This window comes from Scyliorhinus torazame, chromosome 2, assembly GCF_047496885.1.
Source record: "Scyliorhinus torazame isolate Kashiwa2021f chromosome 2, sScyTor2.1, whole genome shotgun sequence".
In the NCBI taxonomy this organism is placed as follows: domain Eukaryota; kingdom Metazoa; phylum Chordata; class Chondrichthyes; order Carcharhiniformes; family Scyliorhinidae; genus Scyliorhinus; species Scyliorhinus torazame.
The window spans coordinates 25,708,254-25,735,552 of record NC_092708.1 but is presented as its reverse complement, the minus strand read 5'-3'; the positions used below and the strand labels follow the sequence as shown (position 1 = coordinate 25,735,552).

General features: G+C 49.2%; 1 protein-coding gene across 2 annotated transcripts in view; it reads right to left on the bottom strand.

Moving 5' to 3' along the window:
* LOC140386855 (cytochrome P450 27C1-like) overlaps positions 1-24,688 on the bottom strand; it is a 47,113-nt gene extending 22,425 nt beyond the window's left edge. Inside the window, exons 1-4 of one of the 2 annotated variants that reach the window (XM_072469635.1) lie at positions 24,257-24,688; positions 20,442-20,632; positions 8,723-8,922; positions 684-893 (exon numbers count right to left, since the gene is read on the bottom strand). In XM_072469635.1, coding sequence (XP_072325736.1) covers positions 684-893; positions 8,723-8,922; positions 20,442-20,632; positions 24,257-24,649 — 994 coding nt within the window. In that variant the 5' untranslated portion in view covers positions 24,650-24,688. The remainder of the gene's footprint in view (positions 1-683; positions 894-8,722; positions 8,923-20,441; positions 20,633-24,256) is intronic. The other variant, XM_072469643.1, reaches the window with a different exon arrangement.
* Between the last annotated feature and the right edge of the window lie 2,611 nt (positions 24,689-27,299).

The window sequence follows — 27,299 nt, the reverse complement described above, 5'->3', positions numbered from 1 at the left end:
GGCCTATATGTGACTCCAGACCCACAGCAATGTGGTTGACTTTTAGCTGCCCTCTGAAGTGGCCAAACAAACTACTCAGTGCAAGGGCAATTAGGGACGGGCAGCAAATGCCCACATTTCACAAAATAATACATGTTTACATATCACCCCTCTGACTGGTGGAGAGGGCTAAATGGTCAACCCTTACTCCTATTCCAGTTATCATAGATTATCATAGAATTTACAGTGCAGAAGGAGGCCATTCGGCCCATCGAGTCTGCACCGGCTCTTGGAAAGAGCACCCTACCCAAGGTCAACACCTCCACCCTATCCCCTTAACCCAGTAACCCCACCCAACACTAAGGGCAATTTTGGACACTAAGGGCAATTTATCATGGCCAATCCACCTAACCTTCACATCTGTGGGAGGAAACCGGAGCACCCGGAGGAAACCCACGGGGAGGATGTGCAGACTCCGCACAGACAGTGACCCAAGCCGGAATCGAACCTGGGACCCTGGAGCTGTGGAGCAATTGTGCTATCCACCATGCTACCGTGCTGCCCAAAGTTATCTCAAAATCTCTTCCTTTCCAAGGAAAAGCCTCACTCTTGGTACTCAAGAATTACCGACCAGGAGCTGAAGTGTACCTGAAGGAGCAAGACAGCAAGATTGCAAAAATGCTTTTGAGTCACTCGGTACTTACTGAATCGGAAAAGTCCATCCCAGGAACGGCAGAACTCATTCCAAGGTTTGGGGATGAAAGGCCGCAGCCATTTGGGAATGGCCCCTGCATACATGGTGGTCTTGAACATGCTGAACATAAGCTCCAGGGCTTCCATGTAGTCTTTGGTTTCTTGGCAGATCTGGCGTTCTAAACATCCCAAACGAGTTTCGAAAAGGATGGTGGCAACACCTGAATGTAGGAAGGAGAGAGTCACCACCATGGTTGGGAGATTAGAGATTCAGTGATGGCGCCCTCTCCTGATTTACCGCCACATTTTACCTCACCCTTCGAGTTCAAACCCCCCCCCCCCCTTTGCCTCCCTATCTCAATAACTGCCTTCCAGGGGGTTATTGAGATAGCCCCCATTTTCATCCCGCTGGCTGTGTCTTCAGATTCCCAGATCGCAATCGGCCGAATTCCCTCGCTACCTTCTGGAAGACGCTTCTTGAAATTAAACTCTTTTTGAAAAAACTCTTCTTTTGTAGCTATTGTCAAAATTTGTCTGATTTGATCATCGTGGAATATCGCGGGAGGTTTTGGCCTCGTTAAAAGCACTGGCGGCCGGTTTAGCTCAGTGGGCTGGACAGCTGGCTTGTGATGCAGAGCGAAGCCAACAGCGAGGGTTCAATTCCCGGACCGGCTGAGGTTATTCATGAAGGCACCGCCTTCTCAACCTTGCCCCTCGCCTGAGGTGCGGTGACCCTCAGGTTAAATCACCACCAGCCAGCTCTCCCCCCGCTAAAAGGGGAAAGCTGCCTATGGTCATCGGGCACTATGGTGACTACTTTAATAATGTTTATTTGCGTCACAAGTAGGCTTACATTAACACTGCAATGAAGTTACTGTGAAAAGCCCCTAGTTGCCACACTCCGGCGCCTGTTCGGGTACACAGAGGGAGAATTCAGAATGTCCAATTCACCTAACAAGCACGTCTTTCGGGACTTGTGGGAGGAAACCGGAGCACCCGGAGGAAACCCACGCAGACACGGGGAGGATGTGCAGACTCCACACAGACAGTGACCCAAGCTGGAATCGAACCTGGGACCCTGGTGCTGTGAAGCTACAGTGCTAACCACTGTGCTACCGCTTTACTGTTAAATGCGATGTTGTTGTGGTCAACAATTGGACAATATGAATGCTGTTGAGAGAGTAAAAGATTCTCCGACCCCCCCCCCCCGACGGGTCGGAGAATCGCCGGGGGCTGGCGTGAATCCTGCCCCCGCTGTGTCCCGAAGTCTCCGCCACCAGAGATTCGGCGCGGGCGTGAATCGCGCCCCGCCAGTCGGCGGGCCACCCCCCGGCGATTCTCCGGCCCGCGATGGGCTGAAGTCCCGCTGCTGGAATGCCTGTCCCGCCAGCGTGGATTAAACCACCTTTTGAACAGTGGGACAAGGCGGCACGGGCGGGCTCCGGGGACCTGGCGGGGACGATCTGGCCCCGAGGGGTGGCCTGGCCCGCGATCAGAGCCCACCGATCCGCGGGCGGGCCTGTGCCGTGGGGGCACTCTTTTTCTTCCGCTTCGCCATGGTCTTCACTATGGCGGAGGTGGAAGTGACCCCCTCCCCTGCGCATGCGCGGAACCGCGTCGCCCGGCGAAGACCTTTCGGCCCGGCTGGCGTGGCGCCAAAGGCCTTTCCCACCAGCCGGCGGAGCGGAAACCACTCCAGCGCGGGCCTAGCCCCTCAAGGTGAGGGTTTGGCCCTGAAAGTCTCCTACAATGGAGGCTTCCGCACCTTTGGGGTGGCCCGACGCCGGAGTGGTTCCCGCCACTCCACCCCAACGGGATTCCCTGCCCGTCCGGGTAGGGGAGAATCCCGCCCCTGATCACAGGAGGGTCAGCAACACAGATTAAAACGTTAATTGGCCAAAGGAGCAATGAGTGATCAGTAGAATTGAAAATAAAACAGCAAGCTGCCATGATCTGGACCTCTGCCAGAAGTAGCAATGGAGATAAATTCAAGGTGAACTTTCAAAAGAGAACTCCAAGTCACTCACCATCCTCACTTGGAGGCCGTTCCTTCACTGTCGCTGGGTCAAAATCCTGGAACCTCCTCCCTAACAGCACTGTGGGTGCACCTACAACCCATGGTCGGCAGCGGTTCGAGAAGGCGGCTCACCACCACCTTCTCAAGGGTAATTGGGTCAATCAAATGCTGTCTTAGCAACACCCACATCCTGAAAGTGAATTCTTAAAGATTTGGAAAAGGAAACATTTGTAGCGCTCTGGGAAGCAGCAGGCAGGTGGGTCTAAATAGATATAGCAAAGAGCTAGTACAGACACAATGGGCCAAATGGCCGGCTTCTCTCCTGTAACTCTCTATGAGTTCACACGTGGCATGTGGATAAATATGAACTGCAGTTATTTTCTCCGCCAGTTTTCAACACAACGGACTTCCAGATGCTATAATCAGCTCATTATTATCTGTGCGAGACACGACAGATGTTTTATATAAAATCGACGTTCCTACTGTCCCAGTGGTCTCACAAAGAGCTTTACCAGCAGAGAACTTGACTGCATAGGAGGTGGCCAGCTGGCTGCCTGTGCTAGCTCTTTGACCCACTCTCCTACCCCACACTTTCCCCACAGCTCTGCAATAGTTTCCAAGCAGTGCATTCACGATCCTTACGTTTCAAAGTGTCGCGACTCTTGTTACGTAGCCAAACACGTCGACCAATCTGTGCTCAGCAAGGTTCCTTGGGCAGCACATGAAATGAAGCCCGAGATGGTGTCCCTTTAACTGTTGTGTTGGCGATCGAGGAGAGTGCGTTATTCTTTCAATCGTGACATGGTTTTACCCGAGTAAGCTGGCAGGATCTCACTTTTGTGCCTCATCCAAAAGATATTTTTCTTAAAATTTGTTCATACGCTAACAGCGTCGCTGGCTAGGCCAGATTTTATTGCCCATCTCTAATTGCCCTCGAGTAGGTAGCTGGGGGTGAGCCGTCTTCTTGATTCGCTGCAGTCCATATGGTGTAGGTCCACCCCCAGTGCTGTTAGGGAGGGAGTTCCAGGATTTTGACACAGCTACACTGAAGGAGCCAGGATGATGTGTGGTTGGAGAAGAACTTACATGGTGGCACTCCCATGTGTCTGCTGCCCTTGCCCTTAGAGGAAGCAGTGGTCGTGGGTTTAGAAGGTGCTGCCGAAGGAGCCTTGGCGAGTACCTGCAGTGCATCCTGTAGATGGTGCACACTGCTGCCACTATGCGTTAGTGGTGGAATGAGTGAATGTTTGTGGAAGGAGGAGCAATCAAGCGGCTGCTTTGTCCTGGATGACGTTGAGCTTGTTGAGTGCTGCACTCATCCAGGCAAGTGGAGAGTATTCCATCACACTCCTGCCTTGTCGATGGTGGACAGGCTATGGGGAGTCAGGAGGGGAGTTACTCACTGCAGGATTCCTCGCCTCTGACTTGTTTTTGTAGCCACAGTGTTTATATGGCTGGTCCAGTTCAGTTTCTGGCCAAGGTTAACCATAAGGATGTTGATTGGCTAGCACTGAGAGACAGAGCAGAAAAGATGGACTGAATGGCTCCTTTGCGCTATATCATTCTATGATTCTAGAAGAATATTACTTCCAAGTATTTTCCTTTCCAAAGCTAACTGTGTGCTTACAAGTTGTGAATCTTTCAACATTTTTTCACTCGTCAATAGTCAAACATTATGGATTAAGGAGCCTATCTTGAGATGAACATGGGGTGGAAGCTGTATCACATCCAAGACTCTTCCTGTTGGCACTCAACATCCAGGTGAAGATAAAAGTCATTCAATAACATTCAGATTAATGATGGAACATTGCTTGCTATTTACTTCCCTTTGTCCAATGTCATAATATACATCTATGAATACAATGGAGTGCAGACAGGCAGTGATTGGCACACAGAATGACCAGTAAGCACACAGAACAGAGCAGCCAATCACCAGACAGGGCACGACCACTATAAAGCCAGAGGGCACAGTTTTCTCTCGGGACCCAGCCTCTGAGACAGTCAAGAGTTAGTGAGCTGGCCAATGCAAAAACCATGTGGTAGCTAGTAAGTCTGGTTAGTCTAATAGCAGGTCTCCAGTCAAGTCAGCATAGTGTCAACCCACAGTTGAACATGTATAATAGTTTAGATGTTGAATAAAATTGTGTTGCATCTTATCAAGTGTTGGAGGTCTGTCTCTCGCTACACTGCATCAAGTGCAGTCCACATCGACCCGGAGATCTCCGGGCGTGGGTGCACTGCTGGTGCAACGGAGAATCCCGCCAGCAGAGAATCCAGCCCGTGAACTTTGAAATTCTCCAGCCTAGAGAGCAGTGGTTGCTCAGTTGTTGCATACGGTCAAGACAGACGTCGCTAGGTTTCCGAATACTCAGGGAACTAAGGGGTGTAGGGATTATAGATTATCATAGAATTTACAGTGCAGAAGGAGGCCATTCGGCCCATCGAGACTGCACCGGCTCTTGGAAAGAGCACCTACCCAAGGTCAACACCTCCACCCTATCCCCATAACCCAGTAACCCCACCCAACACTAAGGGCAATTTTGGACACTAAGGACAATTTGTCATGACCAATCCACCTAACCAGCACATCTTTGGACTGTGGGAGGAAACCGGAGCACCCGGAGGAAACCCACGCACACACGGGGAAAACGTGCAGACTCCGCACAGACAGTGACCCAAGGCGGAATCGAACCTAGGACCCTGGAGCTGTGAAGCAATTGTGCTATCCACAATGCTACCGTGCTGTCCACCCCATGTCCTCAAACCCCTGCCAGCCTTTTGTCTTTGATAAAGTCCATCGCTTCGTCTGGCGATTCAAAGTAAAGTTCCTGGCCCTTAGTGGTGACCAGTGCCACCAAACTGGGATCCTGCGCCTCCGCCATGCTTTCCCGTGCTGCAGGTTCTACAGTCACCTTCGCTGCTCAACTAATTCTTCTTATACGACCACTTCTGGTCCATGGCTCCATATACCAGTGGGGGATTTCTCCTCACTGTCTCACTCTCCACTGATGTTTCTAATACAATTCCGAAAAAAATCGGGAGAAAAGTCCAAAAGGTCCGTCACGAGCGGGAGTTACCAAATGCGCGACCTCAGACTCCATGGCCGCCACCAGAAGTCAAAAGGATGAAATTTAGAGACAGTTTGGTCCGGTGGGATCGTGGAAGGGAGGGAAGCAGCAGAGGCAACTGATCGGATTTACTCGGATTTTTTTAAATTTAAAGTACCCAACTATCTTTTCCACTCAAGGGGAAATCTAGCGTGGCCAATCCACCCAACCTGCACATCCCCGGATCGTGGGGGCGAAACCCACGCAGACACGGGGAGAATGTGCAAACTCCACACGGACAGCGACCCAGAGCCGGGACCGAACCCGGGACCCCAGCGCCGCGGGGCAGCTGTGCTAAGCACTAGGCCACCGTGCTGCCCAGCGCTCCTCACAATTCTTGTTGGTGAGGATGGAAGAGAATGTGAGAGCGAGAGTACTTCAAAAGGAACTAACTTGTGTCAGAGATATTAAAAAGTTTCAACACAGCACATTTAACATAAATCTAATTTATTTGACTTTTAGCCAGAATGTTAGCCTCTGTAAATGGGCTGGAGTTTGTTATCAGCAGAAAGAGACCCAAATGAACATGGTTCAGTCCTGAATGTGAGGAACAGCAAAATCCAATCACTGTGGTTACTTGTGGCCTCGTTGATGTCTCAGCAGGTGGGATGAAGTGGTGAATCCCTTTCCACACTTGATGCAGACGAATGGCCTCTCCCCAGTGTAAATTTGCTGGTGACTGTGCAGGTGGGATGACCGTGTGAATTCTTTCCCACACTTGGCACAGATGAATGGTCTCTCCTCAGTGTGAATTCGCTGGTGCTTCCGCAGGGCGGATAACTCAGTGAATCCCTTCCCCCACTTGGTGCAGATGAATGGCCTCTCCCCAGTGTGATTGTGCAGAAAGAGGACAGTTAAGAGTCAACCACAGTGCTGGGGGTCTATAGTCTGGGCCAGACTGGGTAAGGACGGCAGATTTTCTTCCCTAGGTGGAGTCATAGAATGGCTAGGGCACAGAAAGAGATGATTCGGCCCATTGAACGCATGCTGGCTCTCTGGAAGAGAAACTCAGCTAGTCCCACCTCTCCTTGTAACCCTGAAAGTTTTACCCCTTTAATGGTTTATTCAATTCCCTTTTGAAAGCCATGATTGAATCTGCCTTCACCACCTTTTGGCCAGTGCATTCCGGATCGTAACCACTCACTGTGTAAATCCATGCCTCCATTGCTTTTTTTTGGCATTAACTTTATATCTGTGCCCTCTGGTACTCAACCAATGGGAACAGTTTCTCCCCACCTACCCTGTGCAGATCCCAGATGATTTTGAACACCTCTGTCTTCTCTCCTCTCAACCTTCTCCTCGCGAAAGAGAACAGCCCCAGCTTCTCCAACCTGTCCACATAACTGAAGTTGCGTGGAACTATTCTTGCAAGTCTTTTCTGTCCTCTCTCGAAAGCCTTCAATCCTTCCTAAAGTGTGGTGCCCAGAATTGGACACAATACTTCAGTTGAGGCTGAACTTGTGTTTTATAAGGATTATTTTTAAAAATACATTTAGAGTGCCCAGTTCATTTTTTCCAATTAAGGGCCAATTTAGCGTGGCCAATCCACCTACCCTGCACATCTTTGGGTTGTGGGGGTGAAACCCACCCAAACACGGGGAGAATGTGCAAACTCCACATTCAGACTCAGAGCCAGGATCGAACCTGGGGCCTCGGCGCCGCGAGGCAGCAGTAAAGATATAAAGATTCACCATAACGTCTTGCTTTTTGAAAAAGAAAACCTGTACACAACTACTTATAAAGCCCAGGAACATGCATACCCCACCAACCACTTTCTAAATCTGCCCTGCCATTTTGTGTGTATGTGCACATGGCCCCAGATCCTATTCCACAACCAGAGAGTGCTTCAGAGGCTGGAGTACATCATCTCCATCCGTAATGTAACAAGTCTTACAACACCAGGTTAAAGTCCAACAGGTATGTTTCGAATCACTAGCTTTCTGAGCACTGCTCCTTCCTCAGGTTCTGTTGAATTTTGTTTGAGTTAATTTTGTTCATTTGGTACTCGAAAGTGTGCACCCCCAGATCTCTCTGTTCCAGAGTCCTCTTTGGAATTGTACCTGTTAGATTACATCCGTTCGCACTGCTCTAGAATAAATCTCATCTGCCAGCTTTCTGCCCATTAAACAGGCCTACCTATGTCTTCAGGCTATGACCATATGACTCACGGTACATTAACATCCCTGCTTCGTGCCATCTGCAAATTCTAAAACTGTGCCCCATACACCAACTTCTCAAAAATGAAAGTTGCCCTTGCCCCCGAGGACCATAGGCTGCTCACCCTTTTTTGAGAGAGAGTTGACGGCTGATAATTTAACCTGAGGGTCGCCATAACTCATCAGTCGAGGGGCATGGTTGAGAAGGCGGGGCCTTCATGGATAAGCTCAGCCGGTACGGGGAATTGAACCCACGCCGCTGGCTTCGCTCCGCATCACAAACCAGCTGTCCGGCCAACTGGGCTAACGAGTGTTTGCGCCCCACACCAGCGGGAGGAGACAAATGAGTCATTAAAACCCATTTGCACCCTAGTAACGGGCCGGGCACCATATTCTCCGGCCCGTGTGATTCCCTGGTCCTCTGGGCCGGGAATTACGTGGGTGAGAATTGGTGCAGGTCTTGACAAATGTGGCTCCGGCGCAGTGGGCCGAGGGAGAAATTCTCAGCGTGAGCACAAATCAGGTTCAGTTCCGGCAGGAGAACATAGTCTCCCAGTCGGAGAATCCCGGTCCTTGTGTTCAATTATAGAAACCCCCTCCCCGCTCAACCCATCCTCTCCAGGATCAATCGTTTTAGTTTCAATGATCGAACCTGTGATTTCGCAGTTTATATGGTTTCAGATCCATGGCAATAAATGGATCAGCAAGACTTCAGACAGGAAGACCTGGGATTAACAGATGCAGGGGGTGGTCCGGACACACGGCCTTACTTTCCATTGCAAACTTGAAGAACAGGTTGTTCACGTCGGTTATGGTCTCCGAGGCTCCTTCCTGAACCTTGACGCACTTCATCCTTTTAATCAGGTCAGCGATGACGTCTGTCACACCTGCTGAAAACATGGCCACATCCTTCGGTTTCATGATCCGCTGTTTCAACACATTCCTCATTTTGAGCCACTCCTCGCCCTCTCTGAAATGAAGAGCAATCCCGTCAGCTACAAAAGGCAGCAACTCCGGGAGAGAAAATAGGCCCGACAAACATGCCTTTCGCAGATACGGCAACTCCATAGGAATATATAAATTCGGAGGAGGCCACTTTGCCCCTCAATGCATTCCATTTGCTAAGGTCATGGCTGATCGGATTGTAAACGCCAACCCCACATCCCCACCTTCCCCTTGTAACTTTTCACCTCCTCGCTTATGAGGAATTTATCCCCTGCCCTAAGAATATTCAACGACTTCTTTTGAGTAAGAGAGCTCCAAAATCTCATGATCCTCAGAGAAAAAATGGCACTTCATCACTAAGGGCAGCCACTTATTTTGAAACAATGACCCCCCTCGTTCTAGATTCTCCCACAGGAGGAAACACCTTCTCCACATCCACCCTGTCAATGCCCATCTCGGGAGCTTATATGAACATAGAACATACAGTGCAGAAGGAGGCCATTCGGCCCATCGGGTCTGCACTGCCCCACTTAAGCCCTCACTTCCACCCTATCCCCGTAACCCAATAACCCCTCCCAACCTCTTTGGTCACGAAGGGCAATTTATCATGGCCAATCCACCTAACCTGCACGTCTTTGGACTGCGGGAGGAAACCGGAGCACCCGGAGGAAACCCACGGGGAGGATGTGCAAACTCTGCACAGACAGTGACCCAGTGGGGAATTGAACCTGGGACCCTGGCACTGTGAAGCCACAGTGCTATCCACTTGTGCTACCGTGCTGCCCACGAATATGTTTCAATCAAGTCACCTCTTACTCTTGTTTTTAAATGTGGGGAAATTTGGTGTGGCCAATCCACCTACCCTGCACATCTTTGGGTTGAAGGGGTGAGACCCACACAGACATGGGGAGAATGTGCAAACTCCACACGGACAGTGACCCAGGGCCAGGATTGAACCCGGGTCCTCAGTGCTGTGAGGCATCAGTGCTAACCACTGTGCCACCCCCGTCTCTTACTCTTTTAAACTCCAGCAGATCACATCTCCACCGCACCACATCTCACAATCCCTTCTCCCTCCACAGGGACGTCAACTGTCTCTTGCATCGACTGACATGGCTTGCTCCATGACTTGCCCCAGTAAGTTATTCACTGACTCAGTCACCCCGTGGGCGAGCGTATTCCTCTGACCTCGCCTAACATTTAAACTCGTCGCCCTATTGTTGGAAAACAGCACTGAAGGGGGTAGGGTTCCTAGGGCATGAATGAGCAGATATTTAGATTTAGACATTAAAATAACCCGGACTCTTACTAATGCTATACAATGCTGAGCAGAAAGTCACTTGCCCACATTACGCCTTCAAGCTGATGATGCCAAGTCGTTTGGTGGCTCAGTGGTTGAATGCACTGCCTGGAGCAATCCTGAGGCACAGAGATGGGGGGCGGGATTCGCTCAGTCCGGGGCTGGGCCGGAGAATCCCCACGACCGGCGCGAATCGCACCACGCTGCCACGACGCCGGGACGCGAATCTCCGCAGAACGGAGAATCGGCACCATTGGCGTTGGCGTGGTTGGCGCGCCGCCGATCGGGGGCCGCTCTACGCGGCATCCCGCCGATTCTCGGCACGGGATGGGCCGAGCGGCCGTTGTAAAAACGCCGAGTCCCGAAGAAGAATAGCTTATTGTCACAAGTAGGCTTCAATGAAGTTACTGTGAAAAGCCCCCAGTCGCCACATTCCGCCGCCTGTTTGGGGAGGCTGGTACAGGAATTGAACCCGCGTTGCTGGACTTGTTCTGCATTACAAGCCAGCTGTCTTAGCCACTGTGCTAGGGAGCCACTGCACATGTGCGGACCCCACGACGCCCAGTTCACGCCAGGAACTGTAGGGGCCAGAATAGCTGATCCTGAGGCCGTGTTGACGCCATCGGGAAACGCTGCGGCGTTTCCGACGGCATCAACACTTAGCCTCAGGATCCCAGAATCCCGCCCCAGGAGTGTCCGAGAGTGAAGCCTGCTCCTCATTTGGGACAATGACATGGTTGACAAGATTGACCCCATTGCCGCATGATACAGCAGTGTATTAAACAGCCGTGGGTTTCACCTTCAAATCAATCTCTGGCGACTTGATGTCAAATGAGGAAAGGAAAAGACTTGCGTTTATCTAGCGCCTGTCACAATCAGAGGACATCGCAGAACAATGCGATCTCACGGAACAGCACGGAACAATGCAATCTCACGGAACAGCACCTCATCTTTAGACGTGACAGTCTACAACCTTCTGGTCTTGACATCAAGTTCAACAGCTTCAGATCATAACCTCTGCCTCCACCTTGTTCTATGTGTTTGTTTCTTTTTTTTTTGTTTCCCAGGGTTAGTCTTACCTGATTGCTTCTTTATCTCTTTACCCACAATCTCAGGTGAATGGGACCTCCTATTTCTATCATGAGACACCGCAATTGGCCAAACTGTTTGATGCTTGCCATGAGGTTGGGGGGGGTGCGGTTGGAAGGAGATGATTCCCTCAAGTCCTTGATTTGTTATGTTGTAGGTGTAACATAAGCGGCTTCCTTGTGGTGCCCTTGACAAAGGAAGGTTCAGACGTGGAGATAACTTCAACACGTTTATTAAACTATTTACACTTCTATTACTCGGGTTCGACACTACTGCTAATCCTACTATAGCTACCCAGACTGACTAACCAGTTGCTGCAATCCATGTGGTGGGTGTAATATTGAATCAACCCTAAGTCACTAGTCACTGACTGTCTCCACTGGAAAAAGGCAGATCATGTGTGTGGTGTCCTTTATATATGGATTGGTATAATACCCCCCTGTGGTTGTGTCACCTCCGTGTGCATCGTGAATGTCCATTGGTCGCGTCCTATCTAACTTATCTATTGGTTGAGTGTGTGTGTGTGATGTCACTGATGCTCCCTCTAGTGTCTAGCTAGCCTACATGTATTTACATTGATGCACATCACCACATCCCCCCCTTTTTATACGTTCATATTTTCTGTACACTTTAAGAAAATTGAACAAAGAACAGTTAGATAAGGTAAGGTATATACAAGTCATGGGAACAGTGATTAAACAATAAGTCCAAATCATTCGTGTGAGTCCAAAAACCATCAATGATCATGGTCAAATGTCTCTCTTGGTTATGAACGCCATCAACGTCCCTGCGCCACAGGAACCAAGAAGTGGTCAAATCACTTTGCTGTCTGATTTGGAGTCCCTGTCTTTTTTCGATGTTTGTGATGGTGCTGTCGGATGGCATCTTGTAGCTGATAAGGTGTTGATGTTGAAGAGGTACCATCGGTTTAGCACACTGGGCTAAATCACTGGCTTTTAAAGACGACCAAAGCAGGCCAGCAACACGGTTCAATTCCCGTACCAGCCTTCCCGAACAGGCGCTGGAATGTGGCGACTAGGGGCTTTTCACAGTAACTTCATTGGAGCCTACTTGTGACAATAAGCGATTTTCATTTCATTTCAACAGTATCATTCGAGGTCATGGATGTGCCATATGTTGAAGTTGGATAAGACTGTGCATACTGGTTCTGGCCACGTGCTGTGCTGGAAGGGTGATCCTGCTGAGAACCGTTGAATCTTGTCGAATTGGAAACTGAATTGCTGCTCGCATAAATACATGGTGATGGTGTGAAACTAGAACCTTGCATCTGATAGGAATAAGACGTCTGGCCAGGCTGGAGTGCAGCAAACCCTGGGCTGTAACTAAGGCATCCAGTCTGTAGTGCAGATTGCGCTTGCGGTAGTCCTCCTTCGGTCTTGATTCCATTAGTGGGCAATCCGTAGTGCTGGCCTGTTTGAGAATATGCTGCATAGACTGCTTGCTGCTACATGCCTGAATACTGGGTTTGTTCAGCATGAGCTGTCATTGGCTGCACTGCTGGTGTGGAAAAAATGTGTGGATATAGCTGTGGTGAATATTGGTGTATTCCTCTTGGACTGTAGCCGCTGCTTGTTATTACTGACCCAGTGTAATTGTTAAGTGATCCATCTCCTGTCGCTGTGGCATCTGCTGTCATTCTGAGCATGCCATCACTGAGGTTGCTACACTTCCTGTCTGGAGTAAAGTCCGGCTTACGTAAATCAGAGTCAGCGTTTGTTTGCTCCCCATCTGGAGTCTTAGCAGGTTCACTGGAGTCAGCTGAGATTTCTTGAAGCTGCACGTCTGGAGTCGGAACATGCAGGAATGCATTGATTAGTGGAGAGGCTCGAGCGAATGAGGGTGGAAGTATTGTGGTGTCACCGGAGTCACCAGTGGTCTCACAGTGATCGTCGAGTGCCTCTGTACACACTAGCTGATGTCTGTCACTTTGCACATCTTGCATGGGAAGTGGGATTCTGTTGTCACTCGTCTCACATACCATGGGTAGAGCCTCAGTAGCTGCTTGTTGTTCACTTGGGTTGGGTAAATTGTCAGAGTCTTCATCTCGTAGTGCAAACAATGTGGGTGGACTGTCATTGTCTTGCTGTTGTCCTTCATTTGGGCTTGGACTGTCATCGTTGCTTTGTTCTTCACTGTAGCATGATAGACCGCCATGGTCGTCCTGCTGTGCACTGGAGCGTGCTAGACTGTCATAGTCTTCTTGCTGTTTACTTGAGCATGGCAGACTTACATCGTCTGCCGCTAGTTGGTCAGAGGATGTTGCTAGACCCTCATGGTCTTGTTCCTGCAAGGACTGCGCGTCAGAGTCTTGCGTTGCTTCTATCGTGGAGGCTGTCCACGAGCTCACTGCGGAGGCTTGTGACACTGGAGTCACGTCTTGTGTGTGCAAGGACTGCACTCTGGAGTCTTGCGTATCTTCTTTTTTAGAGTCGATTTCGGCGTGAGAACAGCTGGTGAGTCAGTTTCAGCGGGAGCATTGCGGAAGTGGTTGATGGGAGGTAAGTCTGTCCTTTAAAAGCACTTGTCTTTGCAGGGGCAGGCCAGTCGACTTCGGCGTGAGAACAGCTGGTGAGTCAGTTTCAGCGGGAGCATTGCGGAAGTAGTTGCTGGGAGGTAAGTCTGTCCTTTAAAAGCACTTGTCTTTGCAGGGCCAGGCCAGTCGATTTCGGCGTGAGAACAGCTGGTGAGTCAGTTTCAGCGGGAGCATTGCGGAAGTGGTTGCTGGGAGGTAAGTCTGTCCTTTAAAAGCACTTGTCTTTGCAGGGGCAGGCCAGTCGATTTCGGCGTGAGAACAGCTGGTGAGTCAGTTTCAGCGGGAGCATTGCGGAAGTGGTTGCTGGGAGGTAAGTCTGTCCTTTAAAAGCACTTGTCTTTGCAGGGCCAGGCCAGTCGATTTCGGCGTGAGAACAGCTGGTGAGTCAGTTTCAGCGGGAGCATTGCGGAAGTGGTTGCTGGGAGGTAAGTCTGTCCTTTAAAAGCACTTGTCTTTGCAGGGGCAGGCCAGTCGATTTCGGCGTGAGAACAGCTGGTGAGTCAGTTTCAGCGGGAGCATTGCGGAAGTGGTTGCTGGGAGGTAAGTCTGTCCTTTAAAAGCACTTGTCTTTGCAGGGGCAGGCCAGTCGATTTCGGCGTGAGAACAGCTGGTGAGTCAGTTTCAGCGGGAGCATTGCGGAAGTGGTTGCTGGGAGGTAAGTCTGTCCTTTAAAAGCACTTGTCTTTGCAGGGGCAGGCCAGTCGATTTCGGCGTGAGAACAGCTGGTGAGTCAGTTTCAGCGGGAGCATTGCGGAAGTGGCTGCTGGGAGGTAAGTCAACCTTTAAAAGCACTTGTCTTTGCAGGGGCAGGCCAGTCGATTTCGGCGTGAGAACAGCTGGTGAGTCAGTTTCAGCGGGAGCATTGCGGAAGTGGTTGCTGGGAGGTAAGTCTGTCCTTTAAAAGCACTTGTCTTTGCAGGGACAGGCCAGTCGATTTCGGCGGGAGTGGAGCTGGCTGGTTAGTCAATTTCAGCAGGAGCTGAGAATTTTTCTTTTTTTTAAATTAGTGTTTTAGGAGGGAACAGGAAGTCGACCCGCGGACGTCTGGGAAGAGCCTCACCAATAAATTCTGGTGGAGAGGAAACCCGAGACACTACACGTGTAGTGTCTCCCACCCGCCCTCCTCCTCTAACCTAATAATAAAACCCATTGGTCTGAGGTAAGTACCATATTTTATTATATTATTATTATTTTTTATAAAAATTTAATTTAGTTGTTAGCAAGATCTTGGTAGAAAGTTAGAGGAATGGCAGGGAAGGGAGTGCAATGTTCCTCCTGCAGGATGTTTGAGGTGAGGGATGCAGTTAGTGTCCCTGCTGATTTTACCTGCAGGAAGTGCTGCCATCTCCAGCTCCTCCAAGACCGAGTTAGGGAACTGGAGCTGGAGTTGGAAGAACTTCGGATCATTCGGGAGGCAGAAGGGGTCATAGATAGCAGCTTCAGGGAATTAGTTACACCAAAGATTGGAGATAGGTGGGTAACTGTAAGAGGGACTGGGAAAAATCAGTCAGTGCAGGGATCCCCTGCGGTCGTTCCCCTGAGAAACAAGTATACCGCTTTGGATACTTATGGGGGGGGGGGACTTACCAGGGGTAAGCCATGGGGTACGGGCCTCTGGCACGGAGTCTGTCCCTGTTGCTCAGAAGGGAAGGGGGGAGAGGAGCAGAGCATTAGTAATTGGGGACTCTATAGTCAGGGGCACAGATAGGAGATTTTGTGGGAACGTGAGAGACTCACGTTTGGTATGTTGCCTCCCAGGTGCAAGGGTACGTGATGTCTCGGATCGTGTTTTCCGGGTCCTTGGGGGGAGGGGGAGCAGCCCCAAGTTGTGGTCCACATTGGCACTAACGACATAGGTAGGAAAGGGGACAAGGATGTCAGGCAGGCTTTCAGGGAGCTAGGATGGAAGCTCAGAACTAGAACAAACAGAGTTGTTATCTCTGGGTTGTTGCCCGTGCCACGTGATAGTGAGATGAGGAATAGGGAGAGAGAGCATTTAAACACGTGGCTACAGGGATGGTGCAGGCGGGAGGGATTCAGATTTCTGGATAACTGGGGCTCTTTCTGGGGAAGGTGGGACCTCTACAGACAGGATGGTCTACATCTGAACCTGAGGGGCACAAATATCCGGGGGGGGAGATTTGTTAGTGCTCTTTGGGGGGGTTTAAACTAATGCAGCAGGGGCATGGGAACCTGGATTGTAGTTTTAGGGTAAGGGAGAATGAGAGTATAGAGGTCAGGAGCACAGATTTGACATCGCAGGAGGGGGCCAGTGTTCAGGTAGGTGGTTTGAAGTGTGTCTACTTCAATGCCAGGAGTATACGAAACAAGGTAGGGGAACTGGCAGCATGGGTTGGTACCTGGGACTTCGATGTTGTGGCCATTTCGGAGACATGGATAGAGCAGGGACAGGAATGGATGTTGCAGGTTCCTGGGTTTAGGTGTTTTAGTAAGCTCAGAGAAGGAGGCAAAAGAGGGGGAGGTGTGGCGCTGCTAGTCAAGAGCAGTATTACGGTGGCGGAGAGGATGCTAGATGGGGACACTTCTTCCGAGGTAGTATGGGCTGAAGTTAGAAACAGGAAAGGAGAGGTCACCCTGTTGGGAGTTTTTTATAGGCCTCCTAATAGTTCTAGGGATGTAGAGGAAAGGATGGCGAAGATGATTCTGGATATGAGCGAAAGTAACAGGGTAGTTATTATGGGAGACTTTAACTTTCCAAATATTGACTGGAAAAGATATAGTTCGAGTACAATAGATGGGTCGTTTTTTGTACAGTGTGTGCAGGAGGGTTTCCTGAAACAATATGTTGACAGGCCAACAATAGGCGAGGCCACGTTGGATTTGGTTTTGGGTAATGAACCAGGCCAGGTGTTGGATTTGGAGGTAGGAGAGCACTTTGGGGACAGTGACCACAATTCGGTGACGTTTACGTTAATGATGGAAAGGGATAAGTATACACCGCAGGGCAAGAGTTATAGCTGGGGGAAGGGCAATTATGATGCCATTAGACGTGACTTGGGGGGGATAAGGTGGAGAAGTAGGCTGCAAGTGTTGGGCACACTGGATAAGTGGGGCTTGTTCAAGGATCAGCTACTGCGTGTTCTTGATAAGTATGTACCGGTCAGACAGGGAGGAAGGCGTCGAGCGAGGGAACCGTGGTTTACCAAGGAAGTGGAATCTCTTGTTAAGAGGAAGAAGGAGGCCTATGTGAAGATGAAGTGTGAAGTTTTGGTTGGGGCGATGGATAGTTACAAGGTAGCGAGGAAGGATCTAAAGAGAGAGCTAAGACGAGCAAGGAGGGGACATGAGAAGTATTTGGCAGGAAGGATCAAGGAAAACCCAAAAGCTTTCTATAGGTATGTCAGGAATAAGCGAATGACTAGGGAAAGAGTAGGACCAGTCAAGGACAGGGATGGGAAATTGTGTGTGGAGTCTGAAGAGATAGGCGAGATACTAAATGAATATTTTTCGTCAGTATTCACTCAGGAAAAAGATAATGTTGTGGAGGAGAATGCTGAGCCCCAGGCTAATAGAATAGATGGCATTGAGGTACGTAGGGAAGAGGTGTTGGCAATTCTGGACAGGCTGAAAATAGATAAGTCCCCGGGACCTGATGGGATTTATCCTAGGATTCTCTGGGAGGCCAGGGAAGAGATTGCTGGACCTTTGGCTTTGATTTTTATGTCATTATTGGCTACAGGAATAGTGCCAGAGGACTGGAGGACAGCAAATGTGGTCCCTTTGTTCAAAAAGGGGAGCAGAGACAACCCCGGCAACTATAGACCGGTGAGCCTCACGTCTGTAGTGGGTAAAGTCTTGGAGGGGATTATAAGAGACAAGATTTATAATCATCTAGATAGGAATAATATGATCAGGGATAGTCAGCATGGCTTTGTGAAGGGTAGGTCATGCCTCACAAACCTTATTGAGTTCTTTGAGAAGGTGACTGAACAGGTAGACGAGGGTAGAGCAGTTGATGTGGTGTATATGGATTTCAGCAAAGCGTTTGATAAGGTTCCCCACGGTAGGCTATTGCAAAAAATACAGAGGCTGGGGATTGAGGGTGATTTAGAGATGTGGATCAGAAATTGGCTAGCTGAAAGAAGACAGAGGGTGGTGGTTGATGGGAAATGTTCAGAATGGAGTACAGTCACAAGTGGAGTACCACAAGGATCTGTTCTGGGGCCGTTGCTGTTTGTCATTTTTATCAATGACCTAGAGGAAGGCGCAGAAGGGTGGGTGAGTAAATTTGCAGATGATACTAAAGTCGGTGGTGTTGTCGATAGTGTGGAAGGATGTAGCAGGTTACAGAGGGATATAGATAAGCTGCAGAGCTGGGCTGAGAGGTGGCAAATGGAGTTTAATGTAGAGAAGTGTGAGGTGATTCACTTTGGAAGGAATAACAGGAATGCGGAATATTTGGCTAATGGTAAAGTTCTTGAAAGTGTGGATGAGCAGAGGGATCTAGGTGTCCATGTACATAGATCCCTGAAAGTTGCCACCCAGGTTGATAGGGTGGTGAAGAAGGCCTATGGAGTGTTGGCCTTTATTGGTAGAGGAATTGAGTTCCGGAGTCGGGAGGTCATGTTGCAGCTGTACAGAACTCTGGTACGGCCGCATTTGGAGTATTGCGTACAGTTCTGGTCACCGCATTATAGGAAGGACGTGGAGGCTTTGGAGCGGGTGCAGAGGAGATTTACCAGGATGTTGCCTGGTATGGAGGGAAAATCTTATGAGGAAAGGCTGATGGACTTGAGGTTGTTTTCGTTGGAGAGAAGAAGGTTAAGAGGAGACTTAATAGAGGCATACAAAATGATCAGGGGGTTGGATAGGGTGGACAGTGAGAGCCTTCTCCCGCGGATGGATATGGCTGGCACGAGGGGACATAACTTTAAACTGAGGGGTAATAGATATAGGACAGAGGTCAGAGGTAGGTTCTTTACGCAAAGAGTAGTGAGGCCATGGAATGCCCTACCTGCTACAGTAGTGAACTCGCCAACATTGAGGGCATTTAAAAGTTTATTGGATAAACATATGGATGATAATGGCATAGTGTAGGTTAGATGGCTTTTGTTTCGGTGCAACATCGTGGGCCGAAGGGCCTGTACTGCGCTGTATTGTTCTATGTTCTATGTTCTAGAGTCGGGAACCTTGAGCGGTGCGTGGACCACGATTTCCTGGTTCAATTTGAGGCATTGTGCTGTCATTCCAGGTGAAGGAAGGTTGTTTTACGGCTTTAAAAGATTTTTTCTTTGATTTGGGGCGTTTCCCCTTTAAATGGGCGTGGTCCGGGGCCTCTGACATCATGACACATGTGGCGTACTGCGTAGGAAGCGATTGCACATGTGCAGATCGCGGTTCCTTTACTCTGGGCCTTTTTCGCAATTGCGCATGCGCGGCTTCTCGCGCATACGCAAACGGACCTTCCCGTTCTGTGCGCTTCTCGCGCAACTGCGCAAGTGCAGTCCCTTTAGAAAGATGGCCACCGACCAAAATCGTTCTCTGCTCCGGGATTTCAGCCTCGAGGTGAGTACTGGCCCTTCTCTTACCTTTTCTTGCTGGTTGGAGTGTGTTTTCCTCACAGTATTTGCCGAATTTGTCCAGGACTGCCTGGAAGTCGCTCTTGTTTTGCCCCTTGGAGAACTTGAATTTTTTTAAGATTTCTTCTGCTCTGGCACATGCGATGGTGAGGAGAAGCTCTGTTTTTCTGGATCGGCCTCTTCTTCTAGTTCGGCTGCCACCAGGAAGATTTCAAACTTTTACCGGAATGCCCGCCATTTTCACGGAGATCGCCATGGCATTGGAGCTGCTGCGGAACCCGGATCTCAAACATTTTGCCTGGGTATTGTTGCTGGTTGTCACTGTACGCTGAGATATGGCTCAATGGATTGGAACAGTTCACTGCTGGTACCATGATTTGTTATGTTGTGGGTGTAACATAAGCGGCTTCCTTGTGGTGCACTTGACAAAGGAAGGTTCAGACGTGGAGATAACTTCAACACGTTTATTAAACTATTTACACTTCTATTACTCGGGTTCGACACTACTGCTAATCCTACTATAGCTACCCAGACTGACTAACCAGTTGCTACAATCCATGTGGTGGGTGTAATATTGAATCAACCCTATGTCTGTACTCACTGACTGTCTCCACTGGAAAAAGGCAGATCATGTGTGTGGTGTCCTTTATATATGGGTTGGTGTAATGCCCCCCTGTGGTCGTGTCACCTCCGTGTGCATCGTGAATGTCCATTGGTCGCGTCCTATCTAACTTATCTATTGTTTGAGTGTGTGTGTGTGATGTCACTGGTGCTCCCTCTCGTGTCTAGCTGGCCTACATGTATTTACATTGATGCACATCACCACAGTCCTGACAAGTGACTCATCTTGGGAAGTATCCATACATTGAGAGTGAAGGTCGGCTTGGGCTTCTAGTGATGCTGGGCTAGCCTGTCGTAACCACGACTACCCTCAAACTTCAATGAATGCTTGTCGGAATACTGACAGTATTAGAGAAAAATGGCAGTCACAACTATCTGCCTCTGTTTGCTTAACAACTCTGAACACAACCACCAACTGGCACCTTCCAGGTTCGACTTACGCAGATATCAATCCGGTCGCCCTTCCTCGTAATTGTCTGTACTCTTGCCATGACTCCATATTGGCCCTTTGAGGGGCCCTGCCCTCTGCCCGCAATACCTGTGCCACCATATCCCGATCAGCGATGGAGACAACGAATTGAGGTCCGAAGTGCGACTTAAAGATCTTGCCATATTGCTGCGTGTGCTGGAGCTGCAATTAAAAAATATATAAATATATTCATTGAAAGAAACTTTAACAGCTCCGATACCTGTAAACCTCAGCGATCGAAAATTCTGCTCCCTATATCCTAACTTGCTCCAAGTTCCATTTATCCATCGCCCCACCTCCCCGTATTTATTGACTAGTTATCCATCTGCAAAGCTTTAGTTTTTAAAATTCTCATTCCCGTGTTCGAATCTCACCCTGTTCTTGCCCCTCCAAATCTCTGTAACTTCCTCCAGCCCAAGAAGAAGGCCTCTGCGCACCCCCGCCCCAATTCTGGCCTCTTGCACATACTCAATTTTCATTGTTCCCCCTTCCATTGCCAGCCATGCCTTCAGCCGGCTCGGACCCCAGCTCTGAAATGGTCTCCCGAAACCTCTCAACTCCTTTAAGAGGTGCCTTAAAAACTCACCCCTTCGACCAAACCAATGTCGCTTTATGCGTTTCAGTGTCAAATTTTATCTCTTGTTTCGACACCTTAGGATCTTTACATAATATAAATGCAAGTTGTTGTTGCAGTCCGCCTTTTATGCTGACCAGGAAAATTTTGTGCATCCCAGGGTTTCCAGGTAATTTGCACCTGGGGTCAGTTTTAATGAAAATTTGCTGAAGACCAACACCAAGGAAGACTCTTTAAAACACACAGGAATTTGCAGTGTAGGCTGCTATGAAATACCAGCATAAAAAGCAGTTTTATTCTCTCTATTTTCATTCCCTGCTCCCAGAGCCAACAACAGCTTGCATTACTTTAGTACCTTTAACCTGGTAAAACATCCCAAGACATTTTGTGGCCACTCGATCAAAGAGAACCTGACATCAAGCTGCGTGAGGACATTTTAGGACAGGTGATCAAAGGCTTGGTCAAAGAGGAGGTCTTCAGGAGGAGGTCAAAAGGATTGGAGCTTTTGTTTCAAGAACCTATCTCGGCTTTGAAGGTACGCAAAATGAAAGCAAAGAGACTTTTCATTTCTGACAAGTCTGAGAGCATTAAGAAACCACAGAAGTGGATACTTCAGTTGATACTTCCTCTTTTTTATTCGAGGCAGGTTTAACTCAGTTAGCTGGACGGCTGGTTTGTGACGCAGAGCTGAGGAAAGCAGCGTGGATTCAATTCCCGTAGTGGCTGAGGTTATTCATGAAGGCCCCGCCTTCTCAACCTTGCCTCTTGGCTGAGGTCAGCTCTCCCCCTCAAAGGGGAAAGCAGCCTATGGTCATCTGGCACTATGGCAGCTTAACCTTACTTCATTCACTTGTATGTGCGAGAGGAGCAGCATGTGAGCGTGAATGAGGATGGCCTGAAGCAACATCTTCCCTTACTGATAAAAGGAATGTTGCTACTGTACCAGAGAGAATTGTTGAGATGCTGGTTGATGTCTCCCAGCCTGTGCAAGGAGAGAAAATAATAAGGAGGGGAGAGGCAGCAACACTAACAAAATAAACATGACTTTTTACAACGACCCGATATCCCAAATATTTTTGGAAGTGTACCCGTAATGTAGGATACTGAGCGGACAATCTGAGCAGAACAAGTTCCCACAAACAGCAGTATAGTAGTGACAAGGTCACCTGTTTGTGTGATGTTAATTGATGTCAGTGTTGGCCAGGACACTGGGGATAAGACCATAAAACGTAGGAACAGAAGTAGGCCATTCGGCCCATCGAATCTGCTCCGCCATTCAATGAGATCATGACTGATCTGATAATCTTCAACCCCACTTTCGTGCCTTATCCTCATAACCCTTGATTCCCTTACTGATTGAAAATCTACCCATCACAGCCTTGATGTAGAGGTTAGTGGGTGCCTGGAACCCGCTGCTGGAGGAGGTGGTGGAAGTAGGGACGATAGCGTCGTTTAAGGGGCGTCTTGACAAATACATGAATAGGATGGGAATTGAAGGATACAGGCCCCGGAAGTGTGAAAGGTTTTAGGTTAGATGGGCAGCATGGTCAGTGCAGGTTTGGGGGGGGGCTGAACGGCCTGTTCCTGTGCTGTACTTTACTTTGTTGTTTGAACATAATTCAGCGACAAAGAATTCCACAGATTCACTGCCCTCTGGGAGAAGAAATTCTTCCTCATCTCTGTCTTTAACAGGCGACTCCTGGACTCTCCCACAAGAGGGAACATCCTCTTAACCACTACCCAGTCAAGCCCCTGCCCCTCTCCGAGAATCCGATATACCTCAATAAGATCACCTCTCATTCTTCTAAACTCTACTGAGTACCCCTGAGTACCCACATTAACAAATCCCTCCATATCACCCCTGTTATTCTTCAAATTGATACCACAGGACCTTTTACACTCACTCAGACAAGCAGTTCTTATAGAATCATAGAATTTACAGTGCAGAAGGAGGCCATTCGGCCCATCGAGTCTGCACCGGCCGTTGGAAAGAGCACCCCACCTAAGCCCACACCTCCACCCTATCCCCGTAACTCCACCTAACCTTTTTTGGACACTCAGGGCAATTTAACATGGTCAATCCACCTAACCTGCCCGTCTTTGGACTGTGGGAGGAAACCGGAGCACCCGGAGGAAACCCACGCAGACACGGGGAGAACGTGCAGACTCCGCACAGACAGTGACCCAAGCGGGGAATCGAACCTGGGACCCTGGAGCTGTGAAGCAACAGTGCTAACCACTGTGCTACCACGCTAAAAGAAACAGCACTCCCAACGGTGATACACTGGAATACCAACCTTGCTTTTGTTATTGTGCCTCTGGAGGTGGGAGTCCTGACAAATAGACCACACCTGACTCTGTAAACCCCACGATCACCCGGTGGTGGGTTTGGAACCCATCACCCTCAGATGAAGAATGCCTGCCACTGAACCAACTCCATCTACCGTGGCAGCACGGTAGCATTGTGGATAGCACAATTGCTTCACAGCTCCAGGGTCCCAGGTTCGATTCCCGGCTTGGGTCACTGTCTGTGTGGAGTCTGCACGTTCTCCCCGTGTCTGCGTGGGTTTCCTCCGGGTGCTCCGGTTTCCTCCCACAGTCCAAAGATGTGCAGGTTAGGTGGATTGGCCATGCTAAATTGCCCTTCGTGTCCAAAATTGCACTTAGTGTTGGGTGGGGTTACTGGGTTATGGGGATAGGGTGGGGTGTGGGCTTGGGTAGGGTGCTCTTTCCAAGAGCCGAATGGCCTCCTTCTGCACTGTAAATTCTATGATACTATGATACTCTATGATCCATCCAGGAAAGGCACAAGTTATTGGGATTCACCAACTTGTGGGCGATGTTGACTTAACAACCTCGCAGGTACAGCCAATCTCAATTTCAAAAGTTCCTTCAAAACTTAGTCCTCAAAAGTAAAAAACTTCAAACAAGGGACCAAAACCCAACAACTGGTCCCAGCAACGCACCGACTAACACTCACAACACTCACCTTGGCCATTCTGGTGAAGTTTCTAGGCTGGCATGAACATTTCAAAAGAAATATCTAACTTTCTCCTGTCAGATTTAAACTTCAACCAACAACAAAAGTTCCCCGGTGAATGAAAGGCAGTGTATTTATCGCTATATTTGCAAACACACACACACACACACATGCAAACATATCCTTTACACTTTTGTTTTTACATCTGTCTTTTGCTCCCACTTTAACTCACTTGAATGTCGTGTATTCTGCTGAACCCGTTCTTCAGGAAAAACTCCACCAGGTTGCTCCATGTCCCGGGACCGGGCATTTCAGACAAGTCTCTGACCCGCTGGGGTTTAGCTGCGGACGGCGAGGACTCGCCCACGAGGATCCCAACACCTCCCTTTGTCCCCCTCAGAGGCACCGCCTGGCCGGGGGAAGAGGGTCTTAGCGCCGCCTGGAGAACACGGGAGACGCATCCCTTCCCTTTGCTCAAGTTGAGCAAGATGCCGAAGTGAGACATCGCCCCTGGGTGAACCTTTTTCAAAAAATCTCTGCCCTGCTCACTCAGCTGCAATGCAACAGATCCGTCTTCTGTCTCAACGCCGTCCTCTGCATTCAACTCAAAGTGGGTGATCCTCATTTTCCACAAATCCGGGATCACATTTCAGGAGAATGTGCCCTCTGGCTCCTCCCAGCTCTTCAAAGCACACACCCCCTTCCCCCCACCCCCCCCCCCCCTCCCCAAATTACTTATGTATCAATTACTTATTTTCCCCTTTGCCTCTTCACCTCGCCTTCCAAAGGCCCCTTGATTCCTTTTAAACCCCAGAAGGTCGTCCCACCCCACTCCCTTACCCCACTGGCTGTGCTTCAGGTGCCAGCCAGTTGAGGGCTATGGCAATGGCAATGGGCAATGGCAGCTACTGTCACCCAAGACGCGCTGGCATTTCAGTTACATGGAGAGATTGGAGGGGCTGGGGGTGTTTTCCTTTGGGGAAGAGGAGGTTGACAGAGGATTCTCAGTGGTTAGCACTGTTGCTTCACAGCTCCAGGGTCCCAGGTTCGATTCCCAGCTTGGGTAACTGTCTGTGCGGAGTCTACACGTTCTCCCCATGCCTGCGTGGGTTTCCTCCGGGTGTTCCGGTTTCCTCCCACAAGTCCCAAAAAAGTCGTGCTTGTTCGGTGAATTGGACATTCTGAATTCTCCCTCTGTGTACCCGAACAGGCGGCGGAGTGTGGCGACTAGGGGATTTTCACAGTAACTTCATTGCCGTGTTAATATCAGCCTACTTGTTAGATTAGATTAAATTCAATCAAGGTTTTCAAAATCAGCAGTGGTCTGGGCAGTGTAGATAGAGGGGAAACTGTTCCCATTGCTTCCCGTACCGGCCTCCGTGAACAGGCGCCAGAATGTGGCGTCTAGGGGCTTTTCACAGTAATTTCATTGAAGCCGACTTGTGACAATAAGCGATTTTCATTTTCATTTCATTTCAAGGATCGAGAACCAAAGGACATTGATTTTTTTATTTTATTCATTCAGCATTTATTGCTCATCTAAGAGTCAACCAATTGCTATGTGTCTGGAGTCACATGTAGGCCACACCAGGTAAGGCCAACAGATTTCCTTCCCTAAAGGACATTAGCGAACCGGGTGGATTTTTACGGCAAGCGACAATGGTTTCATGGTTGTCATTGGACTTTTAATTCCAGATTTGTACTGAGTTCAAATTTCACCATCTGCCACGTCGGGGTTTGAACCCAGGTCTCCAGAGCATGACTCTGGGTGTCTGGATTACTAGTCCAGCGACAATACCACTATGCCATTGTCGACCCATGAAAGGGACCTGACTGATCTTCCCTTCTATCGCCGAGAGTTAATAATTGGTATAGGTTGGGAGATTGGAGTTGTTGCAAAAGTTCAACCATAATCCTGTCAAATTATATTGCAGGCTTGAGGGGCTGCATAGCCCCCTCCTATGTCTATTCTTTATATCCTTACCCGTAAACCCATCCTGTATTCTATAAACGAAGAAGGTTGGGGGGGGGCTTAAAATTGTACAAGGATTCAATAGGGTAGTTACACTCCATTCCATTTGCTCTTGTACCTGCAGGCGGGCCGTTGGCTTATTCATGGAATTATAGAACCCCAACAGTGCAGAAGGAGGCCATTCGGCCCATAAAGTCTGCACCGAAGGCTTCTGTCCTGTGTTACCTGACAAACCGATAGTCGTGCTTTCCGGTATGAGCAAGGTTGAAAAGAATAAATAAGACGTTGTGATCCTCCAATCTTTTGATTCAGGAGCTTTCCTTTAGAGTGGAAAATTGCCCATGTCAGCCTGTTATTTATAGACTTTACAGGCAGAAGGAGGCCATTCGGCCCATTGAGTCTGCACTGGCTCTTGGAAAGAGCACCCTACCCAAGGTCCAGACCTCCACCCGATCCCCATACACCAGTAACCCCACCCAACACTAAGGGCAATTTTGGACACGAAGGGCAATTTAGCATGGCCAATCCACCTAACCTGCACATCTTTGGACTGTGGGAGGAAACCGGAGCACCCGGAGGAAACCCACGCACACACAAGCCCCGAGTCGTCACATTCCGGTGCTTGTTCGGGGAGGCTGGTACGGGAATTGAACCCACGCTGCTGGCATTGTTCTGCATTGCAAGCCAGCTATTTAGCCCACTGTGCTAAACTAGTCCCTTATTTACATACTGTTACGATCCGAGTTGATGTTAGAATTCGATGGGAAGATCACAGAATGGAACTGTGGCTCAAAATGTAACTTACTTTATTATGAAACAAGAGTCTCAGGACCACTAATGAGTTTTTAAAAAATAATCTTTATTGTCACAAGTAGACTTACATTAACACTGCAATGAAGTTACTGTGAAAATCCCCTAGTCGCCACACTCCGGCGCCTGTTCGGGTACAAAGAACAAAGAACAAAGAACAAAGAAATGTACAGCACAGGAACAGGCCCTTCGGCCCTCCAAGCCCGTGCCGACCATACTGCCCGACTAAACTACAATCTTCTACACTTCCTGGGTCCGTATCCTTCTATTCCCATCCTATTCATATATTTGTCAAGATGCCCCTTAAATGTCCCTATCGTCCCTGCCTCCACTACCTCCTCCGGTAGTGAGTTCCAGGCACCCACTACCCTCTGCGTAAAAAACTTGCCTCGTACATCTACTCTAAACTTTGCCCCTCTCACCTTAAACCTATGCCCCCTAGTAATTGACCCCTCTACCCTGGGGAAAAGCCTCTGACTATCCACTCTGTCTA